The following is a 24,903-nucleotide window of genomic DNA, read 5'->3' as shown; positions in this document are numbered from 1 at the left end:
AGATAAGATAGAGAAGATGCGAATGACGTAAGCTCTTTTCGGGTCCCCTTCGGGAGGCAGCATATCAATGCAGTGAATAAGTGAAAATCCTCTTTCTGCACAAAGGGAATAGGGGACCACAGAGGACCTTGAGCACTCTAGGGTTTTATGCGATCCCGTTACAATCCCAAATTTGCAATCTCAGTTCCAGAAGAGTAGCCATCTTGGTCTGCAGTGGGAAAGCTAAGGCCAGCAGGATTTTCTGGGTCTGAGATTTCGAGATTCAAAGTTGACTCTGAAAAACATGTACCCTGAAACGCCTGTGGGTCCCTAAGGTAATACTGAATTTGAACCTAATCCTTATTATTTTTTTTTTGAGGTAGATAGATCAAGATGGGTTGTTAGCCGTGTTAGTCTGCCCATAGCAGTAGAAAAGAGCCAGGAGCACCTCAAAGGCTAGCCAAATTTATGGCAGGGTGGGAGCTTTTGTGAGTCTCTGCTCACTTCATCAGATACAGCTAGAACGGGAACTCCATCTGTCCTTATATATGAAATCGCTCCACTCTCCAAGATTAGAAGGACAGGCAGACCCACAATCTAGCAGCAGAGAGGAGTGTGAGCCCAGGGGCACTGTGAAAGACAAAATTTGGGGCCAGGAGCATTGATGAGTCACTGTTTGCTTCTTTGGATACAAGGAGACAGTGAGTTCTTCTGCCGTAATATCTTGGATAATCGAGTGATTTCAGATACACTGTCAAATTGACTCAAATTCTAGCTGCATCTGAAGAAGTGGGCAGTGACTCCCAAAAGCTCGTACCCTGCTATATAATTTGTTAGTCTTTCAGGGGCTCCTGGACTCTGCCTCTTCTCTGGTCGTGAGTCCGTCTGCCTGAAATCCCTCCAGCCTTCAAGATATAGGGACAGACGGACTTGCGATCGGGCGGCAGAAAAGTCCAGGAGCACCTTAAGCGCTAACAAGATCTGCGTCGGGGTGGCAGCTTTCGGAAGTCACCGCTCACTTCTTCAGTGACGCCGAGGAGGGGAGTCCCTCTGCCTTTATATCCGAAATTGCTCCACTCTCCAGGGCGTAAGAACTGACGGTCTCTCATTCTAGCAGCCGAGGAGAACCGGGAGCACCTCGGAGACGACCCAAAAGCGAGGCCGGGCAGCAGCTTCCGGGAGTCCCCGCCCCCTCCTCCCTTGCGGTGTGGTCAGTCCTCCTGCACAGGTGCAGCACCCTAGACGGTTTCGTCCAGGTAAGCCAGCGGAGCCCGTGCAGGTGTGGCTTTTGCGCCGGTTGCATTTCCTCCTGCCTCTGACCTTCTGTTCTCCTTCCTGGCTTGCACAGCTTCCTGGTTTTCTGGCTGGCTCTCCCCCCCCCCCCCATCCCCTCCCCAAGCCTGCCTGGTCTGATCCATCCCCCCTCCTCCCCCCCATCTCTCTCTCTCTCTCTCTCTCTGTGCTCTCCCTGCTTTGTGAATGAGCTTCAGTTTCTGAATGGAGCAGAGGGGCGGCTCGGGAGGCGGATGAGCTTGCATTGGCCGTCAGCTGGGGGGCGAGGGGGGGGGCCGCCTCTGCTTCCTTCCTCTCTGGCGTCCGGACTCTCTTTTCGGCTGTTGCTTTTGAGGAATCAGGGCTGCGGAGGGGCTGGCGCCCTGCGATGGAGGCTGCAGGGAGAAGGAGCTCTGGGGCCCTGAATGACGAAGGAGAAGAAGGCGATGCTTTGATCTGAATTGGAAATTTTTTTTTTTTTTTGCATTTGCATTCACACCCTCCCCCTCCCCCTTTTCTCCCAGCCCAAAAAGCAACAGGAGGTGAAGGAATCCTGCCTTCGCCTACATGCAAAAGAAATAATCCGGGGGGAGAATCGCAAAGGCGTATTTGGTTGCGTTTGGAAAGTTTTTGCCATTTCGGAAGAGCTGTGTTTTTTTTAAAGGGGGTGTTCTTTCTCTCCCCCCCCCCACCCCTCTTCTTCTTCCTGTCTTCGTATCTCTCTCCCTCTTGCAATATGCCAAGCTCAGAGGACATTTTCCGCAAAAGCCAGCTCCGGATCGAGTAAACTGACGAGGCTCAGGCGGAGAAAATAATCGTAATAATCATAATAAATTGGAATAATATATATTTAATTTTGGGGGAAGGGGCTTTTGTCGCTTTAGAAAAAAACTTAATGGGGGAGTCGGTGGCAGAGGACGTCGCCCGCAGCCCTCCCCACTTTTCATTAAGTTTAAAGTAGATTTCCCCCCCAAAAAAAGTGGGGGGGAGGATATAGACTCAAGAAGTTTGGGACTCGCCTGAATTGCTCAAGAGAGCTCCTGGATTGACCCCCCCTGCTCAAGTTGTTAGGGGGTGCGTGAAAGCAATCCCTTGTCTGCTGTTTCTTTTTGGGGAGGGGGGAAGGGTGGGGGGGGCTTTTGGAAAAGTCGGGAAAGCAAGGGGAAATTCGGATTTTGCCCCCTCCCTGCGGCCACGAGAAGATCCTGCATCGGATCGGCAGCAGGATGGCCGCAGAACTGAGCCCGGAAGAGGAGCTGGTGAGTTCTGGGGGGGGGGGGGCTTCCAAGATGTCAAGGGGGGGTTCAATGGGGGAGTTTCTGTCTCTCGATTTAAACTTCCTCCAGTTATTTATTTACGTTAAAATTGTATTGTTTTCAGGCTCCTTGAGACCGGGCCTGCTTTCTTGTGGGTTGGATGCGACCCCCTCGGTTTCTTGGGGTGGGGGGTTGTTATTTTTTTAAATTAGTGATGCAATCAAATAATACCAATTAAGTAGACACGCATGCGTCGGTCACCCCCTCCCGATCTCAATCTTGGCTTGCAGTTTAGTAATGCGGCCCCTACCCATTTTATTCCAGGAAGGGGGGGTTAATTGAGATTTGGCATGGTGTTTTTGTGTGTGTGTGTGGGGGGGGGTCTCTCTTGCTTGGCTTTTGGTCTAAAAGTGCATTCTGGCTTCTCTCTAGCTTCTTTTCTGCCTCCTCCCCCACCCAGTTCCCCCAAGCCTGCTATAGAAAGAACATGGGGAGGATGGGGGGGGGAAGAGAAATTGATCCCCTGATATGGCTTCATGATTATTAATTGGGGGGGGGTGAGGCCTACGCAGCCACGCCAGCTGTTGCCAGTTGTAAAGACCACCCCCCCATCCTGTACCCCAACATACCGCAAAGGTCCCCCCAGAGAAGAGGGGCTTCCTTTCCCTCTCTGTACCCCATATTGACTGGAGGGGGGGGCAGTTCCAGATGTTGGAGGATTCATAGGCGGGTTAATAAATATGGTCACTTGCCTCGTCTCCTTTTGAGACTTCAAAATGGGGGCACATGTGCATTGGGGGGGAGGGCTAGATCTCCGTCTTCTCTCTGCCCCCCCCATCAAAATGTTATTTTGTTAAAAAAAATAATTCGGGTGGGGCTCAAGTTCTTAGCAGCCCCTGGCATGGACCTTGCTAGGAGCTCGTTCCCCTCCACAAAAGCTCTGTCGTAAACATCCCCCTCCCCTTGCACAATGTTGGGACCTGGATCTTTTGGGGGGCTTTAAAAGCCCCATTATTTACCCGAAAGGGGAAAAAAGAGGTGGGGCGGCGACGCGAAACGCAGCATTCAGACGGGCCAGGAGTCTCCCCGTGCCACTGCCCTCTGGCTCTTTGGCGTTTTGAAGCGGGCGGGCGGTAAAAAGGAAACCGAGTCAGGCCCCCTCCCCTTCTTCAAGGACGGCATGGGGGGGCGGGTGGGGTGGGGGGTCCTGATCCTTGCCACGATCTCCTACAGGCAGGGATGCCTGGATTGTCCCTGGGGAAGTTTGCTTTGCTTTTGGACGCTTGCAAAGAAAATTGCAAAGAAAATACTTTCTCCCCCCCCCCCTCCCTCCCTCTGGGTTTTCTTTCCTCCTTTTTGGTAGCTTCCCCCCTTCTCTGTGATGCAATCCCTGGGCTGCAACATGCCGTTGGGATGACAGCTTGTTGTTGGCACCTCGCCCTCCTCCCTTCCTTCCAGAGGCCTGGGGCTCTCTCTCTCCCCCCCCCCTCCAATTCCTTTTTCATGGCTGGCTGTCTTTGCCTTAGGAAGGCTCCAGCCCCTTTTCCTCCCCCCTCCTGACGTAAGCTGTGTGACTTCCTGTCGCTCTTGAGTCATCGCAGGGCTGTGTTGCTGTAGAGATCCATCTCCCCCCCTCCATCCCCCAAAAAGGATTCTGCTGTGACCCTGGAGGGGAGGGGGTGCCCTTATGTCTGCACACACCTCCCCCCTTTCTCCAGCTTGCAAAAGTATGCGCGGGGGAGTCTGAGATGGCAAGGAACCCAGCTTGGCTTTTCCCATGCCCCTCTGGGCTGGAAACCGTTTCAGAGGGTCTGCAGGAGAATGTCTGGATTTGAACTCGGGAGCACAAGATTTGGCAGAGGGGCAAAAGCCTCTCTCCTCAGATAAAACCTTCAAAACCGACCCGGTTTCCGTGGACCAAGCTCTGGAGCGCCTGACGTTTCCTTCGTCAGATGCGAGCAGAGTGGAAACGAAACCCTTTACGTCTTTATATCCTGTTCAGAAAACTGGAGGGGCGTTAAAAGAAGGGATGCAAAGGTGCCGTTCCTATTGTCACCGGGTGTCTTAACGACAGGCCCCTTAAGCCAGGGGTAGTCAAACTGCGGCCCTCCAGATGTCCATGGACTACAATTCCCAGAAGCCCCTGCCAGCTGGCAGGGGCTTCTGGGAATTGTAGTCCATGGACATCTGGAGTGCCGCAGTTTGACTACCCCTGCCTTAAGCTATTGAGAACTTACCCCTTGAAACTCTCGTGAATTCTCTACGGACCTCTTGAACTCAAATCAGTCTTGATGGGTGGTCTGAAAGTGGTTATTCCAAATTATTCCACAGACAGCCAGCTGGTGGACCTGGGACCCCAGTTTTCTCAGACCCGTTCTTTCCGAGCAGTTCTCTTAGAGCTCTCTCAGCGTCACCTCCCTCATAGGGTGTCTGTTTTGGGGAGAGGAAGGGAAGGCGATTGTAAACCGCTTTGGGCTTCCTTCGGGTTGTGAAAAGCGGGGCATAAGAAAACAGCTCTTCTCTGTTAACTGGGGGCGCTTCTCTCTTCTCCTCTGCTCCCTCAGACCTTTGAAGCCATCTTGTTCTAAAGGTTCTTGCCACTTTTGGAGATTCCCCAGACCTCCGCTTCACCATAGACGGAGCTTTAGAGGTGGGATTTCCACGTTGGGGTCAGAGATGCTTCTTTGGTTGCTAACCCTTCGGACGGAAGAGATGCTTCCGGAGAGGTAGCCGTGTTAAGGCCTGCAAAACGCAACCCCCTGTAGCGTCAAACGGAGAGACACCAGAGCTCATCCGCCCCTGGACTTAGCGTTGGCTTTATTTATTTTATTCATCCTACGAGCGGATCATTTCTCCTTTGGCGGGTATTTGGACATCAGTACAGAGGAGGGTAAAGTCCAGAGGCTGGTTCGTTCAAGAAGGAAATCGTGCTTTCTGTAGAGAGGGATTACGATGTGGAATTTGCTGCCAGAGGGGATTGCGATGGCCGGGGGAATAAACAGCTTTAAAAGAGGATTCGATAGATTCATGGAGGGTGGGTCTGTCAGGGGCTACTGGACATGGTGACTGAGGGGAACCTCCACAGTCAGAGGCACTTGAGCCTCTGGATCCCAGAACCAGGAGGAAGCGTCAGGCCTTGGTCTCTCTGCCCTGTTGTTGGCCCTCCAGAGGAACTGGTTTTGGCCTCTCTGCCATGTGCCGGACTAGATGGACCCCTGGTCTGACCCAGTAGGGCTCTTCTTAAGAAGTACGGCCTGTGACGAGTCCATTGTTTCCCAGTGGGGGCCCAAAGTAGCTCATATCGTTCCCGCTTCCGTTTCACCCTTGCGACGACCCTTTGAGGTAGGCGAGGCTGAGAAAGTGTGAGTAGGCCAAAGTCATCCAGCAAGCGTCCGTGGCACCAGTGAGGATTCGAACCCGGCTCTCCAATATCCTAATATGACACCATCCACAGTTGAAGCAGGCCGCTCGGTTCGGGGTTCTTCCTCCTTCTGAAGTACATCCTAATTTTCCTTTCTTTTCAGTAAAGTTCTCCTGTTTCTTAGATTGCTTGGCCCTTAATCCCCTGTACTTATTGGGGCTGGGGGGTGGGAGCACCCCTCCTTCACCGATTTGAGGGTACCCCGTATTCCGGCTCACAGTCTGTTTGCTTTTAAGGTGGTTGGTTGGTTTCGGTTTTAAAAATATACGGGTTCTTCTGTCACTGATCTTAAATATTTATGGCCCAGCTTTCCACGAAATGGAATCTGATAAAGCCAGGGCAATGTATTCTTCCTTCCTAGAATTTTTTTTTTTTTAAGAATCTTTTAGGGCTTCCTGAACCAGCCGTACCAGCAAGAGTCCTTTCCGCTGAACCTCAGTATGTTCCCTCTTCTTTAGCTCTGTTCCGGTTCGCTCTTCTTTATGGCTCGCTTCCCCCTCTCTGTGTGTCTCTGCTGGGATGGGCAGGGAAAGAGCTGTTCTCCTCTTGCTATTCTGAGAAGGATCAAAAGGGAACAAAAAGTTTATTTCCCAGGGACTGGGCTGGGGGGGAGAGATGGGAACTGATCTGGCTGATTCGACGGGGCACTATATAGGCCCCTTCAAAAACCTCTTCGTTCTTTATCTCTCTTTCAATACTTGGCATTTCATTCATTTCTGTAGAAGGGCAGGGACTGTGGCTCAGGGGCAGGCAGAAGGTCCCCGGTTCAATCCCCGGCATCTCCAGTTAAAGGACCAGGCAGGAGGGGATGGGGAAGGCCTTGATCTGGGACCCTGGCTCAGGGGCAGAGCCTCTGCTTGGCAGGCAGAAGGTCCCCGGTTCAATCCCCGGCATCTCCAGTTAAAGGACCAGGAAGGAGGGGATGGGGAAGGCCTTGATCTGGGACCCTGGCTCAGGGGCAGAGCCTCTGCTTGGCAGGCAGAAGGTCCCAGGTTCAATCCCCGACATCTCCAGTGAAAGGACCAGGCAGGAGGGGATGGGAAAGGCCTTGATCTGGGACCCTGGCTCAGGGGCAGAGCCTCTGCTTGGCAGGCAGAAGGTCCCTGGTTCAATCCCCGGCATCTCCAGTTAAAGGACCAGGCAGGAGGGGATGGGGAAGGCCTTGATCTGGGACCCTGGCTCAGGGGCAGAGCCTCTGCTTGGCAGGCAGAAGGTCCCAGGTTCAATCCCCGGCATCTCCAGTGAAAGGACCAGGCAGGAGGGGATGGGAAAGGCCTTGATCTGGGACTCTGGCTCAGGGGCAGAGCCTCTGCTTGGCAGGCAGAAGGTCCCTGGTTCAATCCCCGGCATCTCCAGTGAAAGGACCAGGCAGGAGGGGATGGGGAAGGCCTTGATCTGGGACCCTGGCTCAGGGGCAGAGCCTCTGCTTGGCAGGCAGAAGGTCCCAGGTTCAATCCCCGGCATCTCCAGTTAAAGGACCAGGCAGGAGGGGATGGGGAAGGCCTTGATCTGGGACCCTGGCTCAGGGGCAGAGCCTCTGCTTGGCTTGCAGAAGCCCATGATGGATGGAAAATTATCCAAATGTCTTTGGTCCTCTATCCTGCTTTGTGGAATCTTCTTCTAAGATAGCGCGGAGGAGTGAACTGGAGGTTCCAGATCTCAGAAGTTAGGTGTGACTTGTCAGCCCACATCTTGGTGCTTTCTTATGTTCTCGTGGAGGCCTCAGTCTCTGTGCCCTGCTGTGTCTGTCCAGAGGAACTGGTTGCCCACTCCATAAGACAGGATGCTAGACGAGATGGACCACTGGTCGCACCCAGCAGGGCTCTCCTGATGTTCTTAGGAAGGCCTCGGCCTCTCTGCCCTGTTGTTGACCCCGGAGTGAGCCAGGAGGCTGGTCTAGACGGACCCCTGCTCTGACCCAGCAGGGCTCTCCTCTTCTTCTGCCTCAGTGGCTTCCAGATAATCAGTCTTTGCAGAGAGGGAACCCTGCAAGATGAGGGTCCTTCTGTGGGCATAAGAGCCGAAACCCCCCTTGGCGAGTGCCACAGTGGGACCTGCGTGGGGGAGCTCTTACAGTTCTCTGCAGCTGCGTCCCCTCCTTCCCGCATCCTCTTCTTTAGGCCACAGCTGGACTGTCCCCGGACTTCCGACCATCTGTTCCAAACCGGATGTACCTGCCGAGTTAATGGCCTTCAAACTCGGCACTTAACACCTGTTCCAGCCCCCGGAGGGTTTAACCGCAGGGACCAGATGAGAGAATTTGGGGGCAGGGGGTGGTTTGAGAGAGGGAGGGAAGGAGGAAGATGCTGGCCCTTCTACTTTAAGTGGGGGAGATTTTACAAAAAAGTGAGTTCTAACAGCCTCAACGTGGGCTTGGCTTCTCGTGTTTGAGATGAATAACAGAGGTCTCCATCCTGCGAAATCCGTCCCTCTTTAAGAGCTGAGTCACCTTAAAAAGGATTCAGACGGGTTGGGTGCAGTGGATAAGCAGTCAGCCTAAGATCCGTGAGACCCGAGTTCAAATCCACCCGACGTAGGGCCAGTCATGCGGTTTCCAGCCTCCCCGAGTTACCACGAGGGTAATATCGGAAGAACGTTTCCCGTGTGCTAAATCACACGGCCGAATCCTGTCGCAAAGCAGATTGAAAGTGCGTTATTTAGTGGGTGCGAACGAGCCCGTGGTCAGCTCCCCAATCCGTTTCCCCCCCGTGGGACTGCCAATCTAGCCCCCGAGGCCTTGGTACCCTTTTCCCGGTCACCCTCATGAAAGCAGATTAAACGTATCCCTCCGATCGCGCCTAAAACGCCGAGGCCTTTCCAGAAAGCCCCTTCCCGCTCCTTCCAGCCAGCCTCTTTGCTTTCGCTCGCTTCACAAAGTAAATGCGGCAGATTCCCGGATTCCACGGTCAGCAGGCCCGGCCTTTTGGGAACGCAGCGGGTTTCTCTTCCCCAGCCGGGTTTGCTTCGGAGGGCTTGGCTGGATCCTCGGAAAGGAGGGCTGGCTCGCAGCGTCGGCCTTCCTGCCAAGCAGAGTTTTTCTGCAGAGGAACACCAAGCCGTCTTGTTTTGGCGTGAGTCACGCCTCAAATATGTTTGCCCGCCAAAGGCACAAGTTCTCGAGCGGCTGGAGAAGGAAATAGAAGGCCGGCTCGGCTAGAGAGGACGCCAGCCTAAGATTCGGCCTCCGATCGGTGCAGGATAGGGCTGCCGGCTCTGGGTTGGGAAAGGCCTGGGGACTTTGGGGAACGGGCAGGGTTTGGGGTACTGTGGAGTGGAGCATCTCTCCCAGTTTTCTTTCCCCTTTCCTCAGCCGCAGCCCTGGCTTGCCTCTTGGGACAGGGCTCCCCATTTAAGGTGCTTCAGCGGCCATTCTGCACGGATCTGCTTCCAGCTGAGTCAGGCCTTTGGTCTCCCCAGGTCAGCATTGCCTGCTCTGATCGGCAGCCGCTCCCCAGGGTCTCAGCCGGAGGTCTTTAGCAGCAGCCGCTTCCTGGCGAGGGCAGGAATAGAACCCGGGGCCTCCTGCACACCAAGCAACGGCCCTGCCACTGAGCCCCAGCCCCAATTCACTCCTGGGCCATTACGATTTTATTGATGCCGGGCTGTTATTGATGGAGAGGCCGGAAATGGCTCCCGTTCCCCGTAAATAGATTCTTTCCTCTCTCCGGCTTGGGGGGGAGAAGAATGCTGAGCTCTTTTTGCGGGCGTGTTTTACGAGGATTACTTACCCTAATGCATGTGAAGTGCCTTGAAAGCTCGAATGTAGGATTTTCAGCATGTCCTAATAGCCGTCCCTTCCCAGCCGGAGCCGCGCAGGGGCCGCGGAAGACGTTTATTTTTCAAAGTTACGGAAAGCGCCCTAGAGATTCTCAGCCTGGAATCTCCAGGAACACTCTAACTTCTCCTCTGTGCGCTGAAGGGCCAACCTGGATGCCCACGGTTTAGCCGGGGCCATCTGAGCCTTGCACAAGGCTCACGGCTAGCGGTCACCCAGCATTTGGGGCTGCCGTGGCAACCGAGATGGCACGCAGAAGCCCAGAGTGCAGATGGCTTTTTCGGTTGCCGCAGCAACCCAAAACAGGGAGCAAAATCCGACAGTGGGCTGGTGGCGTCCGGGAGTGGGGGGGGGAAGGCGTCGGATCTCAGTGGGTGTGAAAGAGCCCCAGCCGCGTACAGGGGAGTGCTAAGCAGCCACCCCTGCAGTGTAGGAGAGAGGGAGGAGTCGGAGAGTACTGTTGATGTCTGTCATTCCCCCCCCCCCCCCATGTGCACACACATTTTGAAAACTTCCTGTATTAGGCAACCCCCCTGGAGCAACCCATGAGTGTGTTTGCCCTGGTTTTCGTGAAAAAGAAGAATCTTTGGGGTTACCTTTGAGAGATCCTCCTTCACTCCTTCCCTCCCCTCCTTGGTGACTTCTGCTTTTCGCTTTGAGCAACATCTGGCGTCCCTGCTTCCCCCCCAACCCCCCCCCCCCCCCGGACACTTCCTTCCTTCAAGTCTCCCCTTGATCTCCCTCGGCCTTCCCCTGGAGTCTGTCTCAGCGGACAGTCTTAAAAATTTGCCGTTGGCAGCTTAGCTCTCTCAGCCTCACTGCCCCACAGGGCGTCCGCTGCAGACAGAGAACACGGATCGGCAGTTGTAACCCGCTTTGGCAGTCAAAAGCGGGGTATAAAAAAACGGCTCGCCTTGGGTTCGAGAAGTGGCAGGGGAAACCACCATTAAAAACAATCTTCTTTTCCTCCCCGCCAACAGGCGACCAAGCAATTTCTGGAAGAGATTAACAAGTGGACGGTCCAGTACAATGTCTCTCCGCTCTCTTGGAACGTGGCTGTCAAGTTCCTCATGGCCAGGAAATTTGACGTCTTCCGAGCCATCGAGCTCTTCCACTCCTACAGGGTAAGCGCCGGGGGATCGGAGTCCGTGGGGTGGGGCCTCTCCGGCATCGTACCTGGCTGAGTTCCCTGCCCTCCCAAAACTCCGCCCTCCCAAATCTCCAGGTGTTTCCCAGCCCTGAGAAGCCAACCCTACGCCCAGCCCTGTAATTGCCGGAGAGAGGAGACGGAGGAGGTTAGCCATACGGCAAACTGGTCACACGGCTTCCTAAGGGGAGGGGCCAGGATCCTTCCAGGGGACGCCCAGCCGTGGACAGGAAAATCCACTTGGTGCGCCTGAAACCTCTTTTTCCTGCTTCCCAGGAGACCAGGCTGAAGGAAGGGATTGTGCAGCTCAAACCGCACGAAGATCCCCTCCGCTCTGAGCTGCTGAGTGGGAAATTCACTATTTTGGTGAGTACAGGGCTGTGGGGCTACCTCTGGCTCAGCTGGATGAGCAGATGAGATTCGAAGAGGGGCGGCAGCTGAGTGGGGGAACGCCCGCCTTGCACCCAGAAGGCCCCAGGTTCGATCCCCGGCATCTCCAGTCGAAGAATGTCTGGTTACAGATGCCGGGAAGATATTTTTTTTATATTCCGTTCCAGCCTGCGCCGTGCAGATCCTGTCTGCTCTGGGTGGCCTTTGACCCCTGAGAAGCCGAATATGTTCCCGCCTTGACCTTTTCCTCCTGGCTTTTTTTTTTTTTTGGCAGAGCGTACGAGATCCTTCTGGCGCCTCGATCGCCCTCTTCACGGCCAAGTTGCACCAGCCCAACAAAAGCGTCCAGCATGTGGTGCTCCAGGCCCTCTTCTATCTGCTGGACCGGGCAGTGGAGAGGTGAGGGAACCATGCGCCTTGTGGCATTGCCAGCAAGGGGCTTCCAAGGCAAGGAAGAAGCAGAGGGGGTTGGCCACTGCCTGCCTCTGCGGAGCCTTCCTTGGTGGTCTCTCTTTGAAGATTGATGGTGATCCCAGCAAGGGGCTTCCAAGGCAAGGAAGAAGCAGAGGGGGTTGGCCACTGCCTGCCTCTGCGGAGCCTTCCTTGGTGTTCTCCCTTCCAATTACCAACCCTGCTTAGCTTCAGCCTTATGGCATTGCCAACAAAGGGTCTTTCAAGGCAAGAGAGAAGCAGAGGTGGTTGGCCATTGCCTGCCTCTGCAGAGCCTTCCTTGGTGCCCTCCCTTCCAGTTACCGACCCCGACTAGCTTCTCCGGCCTTATGCAGTTGCTGTATACCAGGCTGCCTTCCTCCCCTCCTTCTCCCACTGTAGGAGCCCTGCGCCCTCCATTAAAATCCTCGCGATTCAGTCCTGTGCGTGAAAGGGAACACAAAGAGAGGCACTCAAACCGAGAAAAACATTAGCATAAATTTAGAAACCGGCCCCGTTGCAAAAAGTTTGGGAACCGCACGGATAAGAGAGCCCAGGGCAGTGAAGAAGCCAAGGTTCCATTCCCTTTTGACATGCCAGGAAGGATGCCAATCTCCTGGCGGGGCCTGGGGTTCCCCTGGAATTATAGCTCATCGCCAGACTAAAGCGATCGGTTCCCCCTGGAGAAAATGGCTGCTTTGGAGGGGGGAATCCAGAGCATATTACAACAGTGAAGCTCCTCCCCGCCCTGAATCCTACCCATTCCTGGCTCCACTATTCCCCACCCCAAAGCTGGCAACCCTACTTCCAAGCCCCTTCCATATCTGTTTCTCTCGCCCTGCCTCCCCCTGGCCTTTTTCATCCAGAGGAGAGATGCGGCGAGCTCAGGGAAGAATCCCCGGGCCAAGCTGCAATTTGGAAGCAGCTTGGGTGGGTGGGGGGGGGGGTGTTTGGGGGAGACTTTGGGTCTCGGGACTGGGGGCCAAGTCTCGAGGTTGCGAACAGCTTAAAGAGGCCCTTCTCCCCCTCCCCTCCGGCCCCCGCAGGATCTTTGGGTGGCAGGATGGGAGGCCGAAGAAAGCAAAGTTCCTAACAGAGAGCAATGTTGTTGTTCTCCAGCCTCATTGGCATGCACGGCTCACGCAGCCCCCCTCCCCTTCCCCCCCCCCCATTGAATTCAGGCTAATTCAGGCCTTATTAAAGCGAATACATTCTGGGCAGACGTGGGTCAGGGATACCCACAGCGCTGGGGATGTTCTGCTTCAATTTGCAGCCGTTGGAGCATTGAGGGGTTGGCTTGCCAGCTTCCAGGTGGCGGCTGGAGGCCATCTGGGATTACAACCACGACAGAGATCGGTCCCCCTGGGGGAAACGGCTGCTTTGGAGGGCATTGTACCCCAAAGACGTCCCTAGACCTTGAGTTCCAACCCCCAAAACCTCAAGATATTCCCCAAATCAGAGGGGAATATCGGGAAGGCTATGCAGAGGCCCGGTTTCACACTGGCTTTAGGCTGCATTGTTCCCTTTGCTGGGCTGGTTTTCTTGGTGCAGATAGAATCATAGAGTTGGAAGGGCCTCTTGGGTCATCTAGTCCACCCCCTGCACTGTGCAGGACACTCACCACCCTGTCGCTCATCCACTGTCACCTGCCACCCCCTTGAGCCTTCACAGAATCAGCCTCTCCGTCAGAAGCCTATCTAGCCTCTGATTAGAAATTCCCAAAGATGGAGAGCCCACCACCTCCCGAGGAAGCCTGTTCCACTGAGGAACCGCTCTGACTGTCAGGAACTTCTTCCGGAGGTTTAGACGGAATTTCTTTCGATGAGGGACTTTGGTCTGTAAGCTGGTGCTGGTTGAAACCCGAGGAACAGCTTACCCCCGGACGACCTGGCAATCTCTGGATATTCACAATAATCCCAAAGGATTTTTGTGTTTCATGGAAGGGCTCAGACGACAGCCCTGAATTCGGTGAAAACCTGGCTGTGTTGCCAAAGGATTCTGTGCATGCATTGTGGAGGTGCGGGGTGGGGAAGGAGTGCGCCCGGGAGGGGGAGTTCTTGCTAAATTCCCGAATCTCTGCTTTCACCGTGGTGGTATCCTGAGGTTAACCCTTTCCTTAGCAGAGGATAAACAGCTGAAGTGTAGGAAGGAGTATAAAAAAGAAGCCAAGCAAGTCAGCTGTGTTTCCGCCAGGGAGCTTGGCGCTTTTAACCTCTAGATAATCGGGCCCGATTTCAGTCGGAGACGTTTTTCTGTCCAGGGCTGCCAGATCTACTGATCCAGGCGGGGGTCACCTCCCCCAGCTCCCCCAAACCTGAAAGAACAGCAAGAGATGTGCTGACATGACCTGGAAGTGATGTCAGCATGCCGGGGTCGTTGGGGAAGGTGAAATGCTAAGTTTTGGGCGAAGGAAGGACCACTGGACTCCTGGGATGATCTGCCACTGTTTTGTTCCCCTTAAGACAAGTAGCAGGTGGGCCGGGTGGCTGAGGGACCTGGAATATCACCTGTGCTGTTCAGTGCCTTATTTTTACTTTTTTGCTGTCATTTCCCCCCGCCCGTGCCAGCTTCGAAACGCAGCGGAACGGCTTGGTCTTCATCTACGACATGGCAGGCTCCCACTACACCAATTTTGAGCTGGACCTCAGCAAGAAAATTCTCAATTTACTGAAGGTAACAAGAACAGAAAAGCTGTTGGGGGATGTGGGAATTGGGCCCTTCGGTCCTCATTTCTGCACCCCCCCCCAAGACTTCCTAAAATGTTATGTTGTATTGACATCATCGTCAGGAATGGGGGATTCTCCCAAAGGCACTCAAAAGAGTTAAACTACAAAGCTCATCATGCTGTGTGAATGCTTCTTTGATTCCAGGCTACTTTGCTATCCTGATAAAACAGTACAGAACAGTGCCTGAGATGTCTCATGGCATCAAACTACGTAGTCCATGACGCTGTGTGGGCGTTTCTTTAATTTCAGGCGACCTTGCAATACATAGAAAGATGGTCAAGGGAGCTGTGTTGTGGTTGCCCGTAGCATTAAACTACAGAGCCCATGGTGCTGTAAGAATGCATCTTTAATTTCCGGCTAACTTGCATCACTCAGAATACTGATAGAAGGAACTGTTCTCATCACCCACGATGCTGTGTGAATGCTTTTTTAAAGGAACTGTTTTAGGGTTCTCCGGTTTAGCTTGACTCTTTCAAAAATGAATATCAAGCTAGACAAGGGGGGGCAGCCATAAATGTTCCTTCATGTGGTTTCCTGGCTCACAGGTAGAAGGGGGTCACAGGTAGGAGGGGCAGTTTGCAAGCAAGAAGGTGAGGAATCTTCCAAACCAACAGGGACTGAGTAACCTCAGATACCCTACGAAGGTCACAATTCTCAATGTCTCTTGAACCAAGAACGACGAAGTGAAAAACATGACTTTGGCATTAAGCGTTTAATTAATTAATAAAAGAGAGACAGCGAGGTGCAGTGGGTTAAAATATCCCAACTAGGATCGGGGAAACCCTGGTTTGACTACCCACGCTTGCTGGGGGACCCTGCGCCAGCCCTGGACTCTCAGCCAAGCCTCCCTCGCAGGGTCGTTGTCCTCTTCTCCGCCGGTTCCTGTGCCCATCGTCTGCCAGTTTGGGTCCTCTCTGGGGAGAAAGGTGGGGGTAGAATCAAAGAAAATAAAGCGAGGAAAATAATAAAAACACACTTTTCAGTCCAAGCAGGCGCTTATACAAAACGCTTAAGGAACATTCGGTTTCTGGACTTAATATTCTTATTATTCCCTTCAGCCCCGTCGTCACAGGTTGCCTTATTAATTCGAGAGAAGCCGTCACAGCTGACACTCCCTGGTCTCAGGAGATGAATTCTTCTCTGGCTTAGCAAGCAAGCAGTACCCAGGGAAGAATCCCCTCTCCCGCCCCTCTGTGTCCTGTCCTGTGTCCTGTTTCACACTGTCAGGAGAGGAAACTCTTGCTCTGCACTGTCCCTCACGCTTTATTTTCGCTGTTTCCTCCCCCCAGGGCCCCCCCTCCCCCCGTGCCTTCTGGAAATTGTGCTTCCAAGAACGGCTTGACGGTCTACCCTCCCCTCGGGAGTTCTCGGAAACGCAGTTCTCAGAAGCCTCTGGGGAGGGGGGAGGAAATGAAGGGATAAGGAAGGACCGGGGATGGGGGGGGGTGAGCCTGAACTAGTGTGTCCGTCTCTCACTGCAGCAGCCGTGCTGGATGGCTCGGAGGGCACCGGTCGTCCTCCTGAGCCCCGTTCCCCAACAGGGTGCCCACCCTATGTTTCAGGAAAGTGCGTAGGGCCCTTGCTGGGTGGGGGATTGTGGCCGGGAGCTGGTTTTCGCTTTGAAACAGCGAGTGGAATTGGAGAAGCATGCCAGGGATGGAAGGAAAACAGAGAGGGTGTTGTTCAGCTACGGCGGTGGTAGCTTTCTAGACGTCCGTGGACTACAATTCCCATGAGCCCCTGCTAACATCCTGGCGGGGGCTCATGGGAAGTGTAGTCCATGGGCCTCTGAAAAAACACCACAAGATGCTAAACTAGATGGACGCTTGGTCTGATCCAGCAGGGCTCTTTCGATGTTCTTAAGGTTCTCGATTATGTCCACTAAATTCCAGCTTGCGATCAAGATCAAAGCATTTAGGGCTGAATTATTTGGGCGCCCAATTAAAAAGAACACACAAGCCGAAATGCATACGGGGGGCTGGGGTGGAGGGCTGACAGTTGGACAGAAGGACCAGGAGGGGAGTGATTCTCACATTGATTCACATTTTGCCCCACCTTGCAACTTAATGGCACCTGTTTTTTTTTCCCCCTTTTCCTTCCTGTCCGCCAGGGAGCCTTCCCAGCTCGTCTCAAAAAAGTCTTCATTGTCGGCGCCCCAATGTGGTTCCGGGTCCCTTATTCCATCATCAGCTTGCTGCTGAAAGAAAAACTCCGAGAACGGGTGAGTGGAAGGCCCTTGGCTGGGTGGAAGCGTCACCCTTCTGAGATACAGACCTGCTTCCAAGGCAAGGGAGAAGCAGAGGGGGTTGGCCATTGCCTGCCTCTACAGAGCCTTCCTTGGTGGCCTCTCTTCGAAGATTGATGGCGATCCCAACAAGGCAAAGGAGAGGCAGAGGAGGTTGGCCATTGCCTGCCTCTACAGAGCCTTCCTTGGTGGCCTCTCTTCGAAGATTGATGGCGATCCCAACAAGGCAAGGGAGAGGCAGAGGGGGTTGGCCATTGCCTGCCTCTGCAGAGCCTTCCTTGGTGGCCTCTCTTCGAAGATTGATGGCGATCCCAACAAGGCAAGGGAGAAGCAGAGGGGGTTGGCCATTGCCTGCCTCTGCAGAGCCTTCCTTGGTGGCCTCTCTTCGAAGATTGATGGCGATCCCAACAAGGCAAGGGAGAGGCAGAGGAGGTTGGCCATTGCCTGCCTCTACAGAGCCTTCCTTGGTGGCCTCTCTTCGAAGATTGATGGCGATCCCAACAAGGCAAGGGAGAAGCAGAGGGGGTTGGCCATTGCCTGCCTCTGCAGAGCCTTCCTTGGTGGTCTCCCTTCCAAGTACCAACCATGACTCGACTTGCCCCTTCCGTTCCGAGATCCCCAACCTCTTCCCTCTGCAACCTTGGCCGAGCAGCACCGTGTTCGAATTCATTTCCCATCTCCCCAGTCTCTTCATGCCAGTTCTGGTTTCCCCGTGCTTGTTCGACCTCTCTCCGTCTCTCCGTGGCCCCTCCTCAGGTCCAGATGGTGAAGATGTCGGAGCTGAAACGACACCTCCCTCAGGAATGTCTCCCGGAGTACCTGGGGGGGTCCCTCAAGCTGGACCCCCTGAGCTGGAACGGCAGGTTCCTCCCGCAGCAGAACGGTCACCCGGACCCTCTGGACGAGTTGATCCTGGTGCCGCTGGTGGCCCCTCGCGACAACGGCTCCGTGCACGTGCCGGGCCCCAAGGCCTTGACGGTGCAGGAACTGCTGGATCACTTGACCCAGAAGCAGAAGCGGGGCATCTACGAGGAGTACGAGGGCATCCGGCACCGGAGTCCGGCCGGCACCTTCGTCTCCTCCTTGTAAGTGGCAAAATTGGGGTGGCCTCGGCCCTTGCAGGGGAAGCCACCCACCCACCCACCCACCCCCAGTCTTGCTCACAGCTGTGTCCTGGTTCTCCTCCGCCGCAGAGCTCCCTGTAACCAAGAGAAGAACAGATACGGAGACGTGCCCTGCCTGGACCAGACCAGGGTGAAGTTGAGTAAACCGTTCGGCTACCCGGAGGTAAGCAGGATCCAACCCCTGGAGGTACGCGTCGTTTTGCCTTAGCCCAAGTCAGGAAGCTGGTCTCTCCCTGGCTTTCGAGACAAAATCTCTACAACAGTCCTGCGAGGTAGGCTCAGCAGAGAAATAGTGACTAGCCCGAGGGAACCTAGTGAGCGTTCAGGCGGGAGGGGACTTTAGGGGTATCTGTTTTAGGTCACCTGAAAGGTTGAGATGGGGGGAAAAAGAATATGGCTAAAATTGCTATTATATTTAATTATACATTCAAAAGCCTTAAGATGTCTTTTAAAAGCCACATTTATTTGGTTCTGCATATAAATATCTACGCTTAGTGGACGGGTACAAAGGTACAGATTGCATCCTAATACAAGAACCAGACATGGCAGGAGGGGAAGATAGATTTCTGTCCCCACTGATGCACACACACGTCGCAAACATTAGACACATTCTCTCTCTGGCGCCAGCGGGTTAAGTATTATTCCTCTGTCTCCCCAGCTGACAGATTACATCAACGCCAGCTTCATGGACGGCTACAAGCAGAGAAATGCGTACATCGGCACGCAAGGTGAGGGGGCATGGTCAGCTAGGCCTAGCAGCTAAAGGGGCATGGTGCCTGGGCTTGAATCCGGGAACTTTTCTATGCGAAGCTGTTTGCTTAGCCGCTGTCCTGGGGAGGGGGACCCTGGCTCAGGGGCAGAGCCTCTGCTTGGCTTGTGGAAGGCCCCAGGTTCAATCCCCGGCATCTCCAGTTAAAGGACCAGGCAGGAGAGGATGGCAAAGACCTCAGTTTGAGATTCTGGACAGCCATTGGACAGTCTGAGTAGACAAAAGAACATCAGAAAAGCCCTTCTGGGTCACACCAGTCTCAGAAAAACTGGACACAGCCTAGTAAGGGTTTCTCCTCCGCTTTCCTCTAACGCCTGCGCTTTCTCCCCAGGGCCACTGGAAAACACCTACGGCGACTTCTGGCGCATGGTGTGGGAGCAGAACGTGCTGGTCATCGTCATGACGACCAGGTGAGTCTGCACGGACAGGTGCGTGCGAAAGAGGACCGCGCAGGCTGGGCGTGGGGCCTCCCTTGTATCCAGCGTGGCGACATGCTTTGATTCCCTGCTCCTCAGCCGTAACCGTCCCCCTTCTCTGAATGAGCAAACCGCAGAACGGAGAGGTAAATTCCAATTTTCTCCCGCTCTTGTGTCGTTGCAGGCTCGAAGAAGGGGGCCGGAGGAAATGCGGCCAGTACTGGCCGCTGGAGAAGGGCTTCCAGGCCTGCTACGGCATCCTGACCGTCACGAACCTCGGGATGGAGAACCTCAACCATTACAGGAAGACGGTGCTGGAGATGTACAACTGCGAGGTACGCCTCGGCTCCCAGGCCAAAACCCCAAAGGTTGGGAGGTCGATCAGGTGGGGTGCGGTGAAGGAAAACCCCAATTCCACGCCCAGAAATAATTACACAGCGCGAGAGGGGTTACGATGCGAATTAGCCTCGTTGCTACCGATCGCGGAATTTGGCTTTTCTTGGCGCGGAATTTGGCTTCCCCTTTATCGGAAACGCATTAGGATCACAGAAAGCCGGGTTAAGAGGACCAGCCTCTAATCTGGAGCGCCAGGTTTGATTCTCCGCTCCTCCACACGCAGCTAGTCACAGTTCTGTTGGGGCGGTTCTCGCAGAGCAGTTCCGTCAGAGCTCTCTCAGATCCGCCAACCTCACAGGGTGTCTGTTGTGGGGAGCGGAAGGGAAAACGAGGCATCCAGACCAACTCCTCTTCTTCTCCTCGTGCCTAATGAAGTCCATCTCAAGGCATGGCCCTCCGTATGCGAACTTTGGCCTGTTTCCAGGACAAGAGTTGGCGAGAGAGAGAGAAACAAGACGCCCTCTGTAGGCCAGCCGTGGCAGGGCAGTCGCCACGGCTGACCGGGGGTCCCTTCTTCTGCCCCCGCAGAGCCGCGAACGCCGTTTGGTGACCCACTTCCAGTACGTGAGCTGGCCGGACTACGGGGTCCCCTCGTCCGCCGCCACCCTCATCGACTTCCTGGGAGCCGTCAAGCAGCAGCAGAGGGTGGCGGTCAGCGCCTGGGGACCACGGTACAAAGGCCACCCGGGGGGACCACCCATCGTGGTCCACTGCAGCGCCGGCATCGGCCGTACAGGTAAAATGCCCGTCGTGTTCGCCCATTCCAGGGAACACGCATCACCTCCCACACGCCTGGGCCTATCGGTGCTTGTCTTCATGCTGCAATTGGAACTTGGGGGCTGAATAAATGCAGAGTTTTTAGTTCCCATCTAGCTGTACGTGCCTGGATGATGAGGAGGATTATTATATTTCTCTACTGCCCTCCCATTGCCGGCTCAGGGCTGTGAATCAAATATAACAGCACATGCAATATAGTATAATTTGAGAACCACCCAACATGCACAGTTAAAAAGGAATCAGGTGTATACTGTCACATGGTTTGTACCGGTCTTCCCTGTAACTTGTGAATGGGGTTACGAGGGTCATATGCAGGCTTCGGTTCTTGCTTGAATATGCCTTGTTCGTCGTTCCGTCCCCCACTTCCTAAAGGTTTTTGTCTCCATCTGACTTTGGGCAGAAGTCTTGGGGGGAAGGTAGTTTCCCGCTGCACTCAGAAATTCGCGGGCAAGTCCTTCCGTCTTGTCAGATGGGATTAAGGGTGGGATTTTCGAGGGTTTACCCCAAAAAAGCCTTGTAGGATTTTAGGTTGGCAGTTTCAGTATGCAAGAGGGTGGCGCACCAGCTGCTTAGCAGGCTAAAATAGTATTATTGAAAAGAGAAAAGCAACTTTGGGAGCGAGAGAGGAAGGAGATAGTCCTAGCTGCCTAACTGACTGACATTCTGCAGGGAAAGCAGCCAAGAACTGTGCTCAAAGGAGCAAGATCACGACTTCCCTTGAACTACTTGCCGTGACCCAGCATGCTGCGGTGGTTAAAAAAATTCAAACTCTTCCCAAGTCTTATCTAAACGCCTTGGATGCCATTTGAACCGGTGACCCTCGCTTACAGCCACCCCCCTTTTCTCCCCCAGGCACTTTCTGTGCTCTAGATATCTGCCTGTCGCAGCTTCAGGACGTGGGCACGCTGAACGTCTACCAGACTGTGGTGCGGATGAGAACTCAGCGGGCTTTCAGCATCCAAACGCCGGAACAGTACTATTTTTGTTACATGGCTATCCTGGAGCACGCGCAGAAAGAAAACCTCCTGCCGTCCCCTCCGGCCAGGGCCGGCAAAGAGAAGAGCTAATACGCAGGGGCGGTAAAGCCCACGGTTGAATTAGAGACCAAACCGCCTCCAACTTTTCCGTCCCGCCTCCCCACCCACTCACCCACCCAGATTCATCAGCGTCTTCACGTTCAAACGTCGCCAACTCCTCCCCTCCGGCGTTCTCTCCCGAGAAACGTTCCGTTGACTTGATGCTCGGTCGGGCGCCCCCGGTGTTCCCGGACTGGACCCCCCTCGACTTGTACTGTGCCTTATTCCGCAGAGCAAAACCAGAACCAAAAAGGCCTGAACTTGCAGACGGAGCCAAGTGGGCCGGGAAAGCACGATGCTTTGGGGGGCGATTGGAAACCGGGCAGATTCCGTTCCGGCCCCCCTCGGACGCTGGAGGGGCCTGTCCGAAGCCGAGCGAGAGGGAAACCCCTATGGCCCCGTCTTACCAATGCTGAGTCCGTGCGTCCGTCTGTGTGTCTGTATATAATATGTGCTCTTCACGCCAGGGTGCAGCTGGCGCTGACGTTCTAGAGAGAGAGGCCCTCACTTCTAGCTGGTGCTGAGGTATCGCCGCGTCGTACCCTCTCGACTTCCGGAACCGGCGGTGAGGTTTAGCATTACGGTGGGTGTTATTGGCTCCGCCCTTCCCCGCGTCCCCCCCCCCGGCCCGCCGTACGTCGCCCCTTTTCGATTGTGCCGCCCCCTGCGCGAACCACGCACAAGGTGACGCACGGACCGTCGCGTGGCACAAACGCTTCGGTGGCGGGTCTGTGGCCGTCTCTGGATGCGCACCGATTCTGAGCACTTTCACGCCCACAAAATAATGCACTTCCGGTTCACCCTCAAAACTGTTTGCCACTGGATTTCCGCGTGCGGGCTTGGGAGATGGCACGCTTCAACCAGGTATTTGGTTGAGGGCTGGGAACACCATCAACACCCCCCCCAGCCGAATCCCCCATCTTCTTCCCCTCGGTGGACGTCTTAACGGCCAGGTTGATAGGGGCCGCTGCAGTCAGGGCAGGGATTTCGGTGTTTTTTGATTTTCAGTCTCGTACGGGTTTTTAATCCGCCGACGGAAGCCGCCCCGTGACAATATGGGGCCCATGTGAATCACAATATAAACCGAATAAATAAATCCCTCCCCCTAGCGGACGGCCGCCAAAGTGGCTGAAAGGGCATTATTCAGCGTGTGTCAAAAGCGCCCGACGGCCATGGGCCCGTGTCAGATGGCGCACTTTAGAAGGCAAACGCCTCGCACAGGGACAGCCAGCTGCAAAAAGCACATCGAGAGCGCATGGGGCAAACAGGTGCGGAACGGGCCCACGTGCACCGGCCTCTCAAGTCCGTTTGAATGTTTTAAAAGAGCAAAAAAAATAAAAAAACCCTGACATTCCAGCAAGGCAGGTGGCTACACCTGTGCTAAAAGATTGGTAGGCCTCTCCCCTCTGCTTTCGGCGATGTCACCCTCCTTGTTCATTCGGCTCGAATGGGACTTGAGGAGGAGGGGAAGTGAGTCTTCCCCCTTTTTGATGGCTTGCCCTCCTTCGGCCCACCTGAGCCAGGGGATACCGACCTGGGTCCAGAGCCGAGGCGTCCCTTAGGCGAATGGCGCACCACAGATATTCCCAAGCCAACCGAACTCTCCCAATTTTTCCTGCCTCCCACCCCCTCCTGGCCCGCCAGCGAGGGGACCGCCAGCTCTGGGCATTCCTAAGGCAGGCCGGCCCCGTCCCTTCCTGCTTGCAGGAGGCCAGAGGGGCCGGCCAGGCCAACCGCAGTAACTTTATACTGGAATAAGCTCTTTCGAATGTGTATATTCCTTTCTTTTTTACAATCTCTTATGGGTTTTTTTTTTTTTTTGTATTTAACATTAGCTCGGTCGCGCCGGAGTCAGTTCGAAGGGGTTGCTCCGTTTCGCTGTTGTATGGCGATCGCTGTTCTTTTTCCGTGCTCCTTGTCGTTGCTGTTGATTTTTTAAAAATTGTATTTACACATAAATATACCTACAACACAGAGGGGCCTTTGAACGGGGTTTCTGTCTTCGTCTATCCGTAAAAGATCTTTATATAAACGTCTGGGAATACTCAGGGGGGTCACGCAGGAGGGCAAATCTCGTCCTTTTGTTATGGGCCCCGGAGCAGGGGGGGCCCCATGGGATTTCAGGAAGTCCCCAAGAAAGAATACGAGAACTCCAAATTTCCTTACAAAGAGATCTTTAATCACACTCGAACCGGTTCAGAACTGAGGCTTCTAATCTGGAGAACCGGGTTTGATTCCCCGCTCCTCCACGTGCAGTCCTCTGGGGTGGCCTTGGGCTAGTCGCAGTCCTGTTAGAGTTGTTCTCACAGAGCAGTTTTCTCAGAGCTCTCTCAGCCTCCCCCTCCCCTGCTTCCCAGGGTGTCTGTTATGGGGAGCGGAAGAGAAGGCGGGCGATCGTAAGCCGCTTTGGGGCTCCTCTGGTGAAAAATGGGGATATAAAAGCCATCTCCTTTTATTCTTCAAAGTTTCAGCTACGCTTCAGTCAGGCGGCCTTGAGCCGGCACACGCTCAACGGAATGAGGCTAAACCCAGGCATCTCGTACCCTAAATGCGGCTGCGAATCAAAGGACGGTTAATGAATCTGTCCCAAACCTCTTAAATGCGGCATCCACCGCGGCGAAGAAACAAGACAGGTTTTGAAGATAAGTGCTGCTAAGAAGCATGGAAGAAAGCTTCCCGGAGAGCTGCTCACCCTGTCCTCTCCCAGGACTCAGGGCCACCAAGTTCCAGTATGTAACAAAGATGGAGTCACCTTGGCCAATCCGCCATCTTCTGCTCCCTGCCCCCTGAACCCTAACAAGTTAGCTTAGGGTTACCATCTCCCCACCACAGACAACCCCCCCCTGCGAGGTAGGTGGGGCTGAGGGAGCTCTGAGAGAACTGACTGGCCCAAAGTCACCCAGCTGGCTTCCTGTGGAGGGAGGAGTGGGGAGTCAAGCCCAGTTCTTCAACGGAGGGGCCACAATGCCAAACTAGTGTAAAATCGGTTCCAACACCCCCCCCCCCTTCTATTTTGCGTGTGCTACAAAAGGTTCACAGCTCTCCCGCGTTTCCCATGGAAGACCAGGGCTTGCAGGGAGAGTTTTGTGGGGAGGATTTCCCACGTGGACACCCACGATGATCTTGGAAGGACCCAACATGTGTGCCACTGGCGTGTGATTTGTAAATGACCGCGACAGGAGCAATTGAGACCCAGTATGACCTCCCCCCCCTTTTGCCTCCATGCTTGCCGCTTTCTTTCCTAATGGGGACCTGCAGAGTTACCTAAAGTCCCTGAAGTCTGATTCCAGTGGCACCTTTGAGACCAGGTATACAGTTGAGGCCAATATATTGCACAATATGACATCGGGGAGCCCCCCCCCTCTTCTGCCTCCACCTTCCCCTCCTCCGGAAGTCCAGCCATCAAATCAACACCGGAGTAGGTCAGATTTGGGAGCATTCAGTGGGGTTTCGTCCACCCCATTGGGAATCGCTGTTTATAGAAGTTTTGATATATATCTTTGCATGTGTTTTTACTACGGCCAGCCCGAGAGAGCTGGCCAAGGAATCTAATTAATAATACTATTAACAAAAGTGTTATTCCAGGCATGTCGCCTTGTCCCTGCACCCCGAAGCTCCTGCCGCGAATAAAACTTTTGTTGAGTTGTAGGGTGGCGCTGGGCTCCAACCGGCTGACCCTTGAGCGGGGATGGGGGGAGGGAAAAG

At 54.4% G+C, this 24,903-nt stretch overlaps 1 protein-coding gene across 2 annotated transcripts; it reads left to right on the top strand.

The window, feature by feature from the left end:
- Positions 1-72: 72 nt before the first annotated feature.
- PTPN9 (protein tyrosine phosphatase non-receptor type 9) lies at positions 73-23,172 on the top strand. 2 transcript variants are annotated; one of them, XM_077318087.1, is made up of 13 exons: positions 73-1,235; positions 10,684-10,827; positions 11,127-11,216; positions 11,515-11,639; positions 14,237-14,342; positions 16,506-16,616; positions 17,397-17,725; positions 17,834-17,927; positions 18,423-18,492; positions 18,865-18,943; positions 19,134-19,284; positions 19,874-20,081; positions 20,975-23,172. In XM_077318087.1, exons 2-13 carry the CDS (start codon positions 10,774-10,776, stop codon positions 21,187-21,189), a joined length of 1,632 nt encoding a protein of 543 aa, XP_077174202.1. In that variant the 5' UTR covers positions 73-1,235; positions 10,684-10,773; the 3' UTR covers positions 21,190-23,172. The 2 variants fall into 2 exon arrangements, with proteins under 2 accessions (XP_077174202.1, XP_077174201.1); XM_077318086.1 differs by lacking the exon at positions 73-1,235 and adding an exon at positions 1,378-2,510.
- The last annotated feature ends 1,731 nt before the right edge of the window (positions 23,173-24,903 follow it).

Source organism: Paroedura picta, chromosome 18 (assembly GCF_049243985.1).
Source record: "Paroedura picta isolate Pp20150507F chromosome 18, Ppicta_v3.0, whole genome shotgun sequence".
Classification (NCBI taxonomy): Eukaryota; Metazoa; Chordata; class Lepidosauria; order Squamata; family Gekkonidae; genus Paroedura; species Paroedura picta.
This window is presented reverse-complemented; position numbering and strand designations above follow the sequence as displayed.

Coding starts and splice junctions, on each gene's coding strand:
- PTPN9 (XM_077318086.1), top strand. CDS start 2,478: ATGGCCGCAGAACTGAGCCCGGAAGAGGAGCTG. Junction 11,217..11,514: donor GTGGGAAATTCACTATTTTG/GTGAGTACAGGG, acceptor TTTTTTTGGCAG/AGCGTACGAGATCCTTCTGG. Junction 18,493..18,864: donor TGCGTACATCGGCACGCAAG/GTGAGGGGGCAT, acceptor CTTTCTCCCCAG/GGCCACTGGAAAACACCTAC.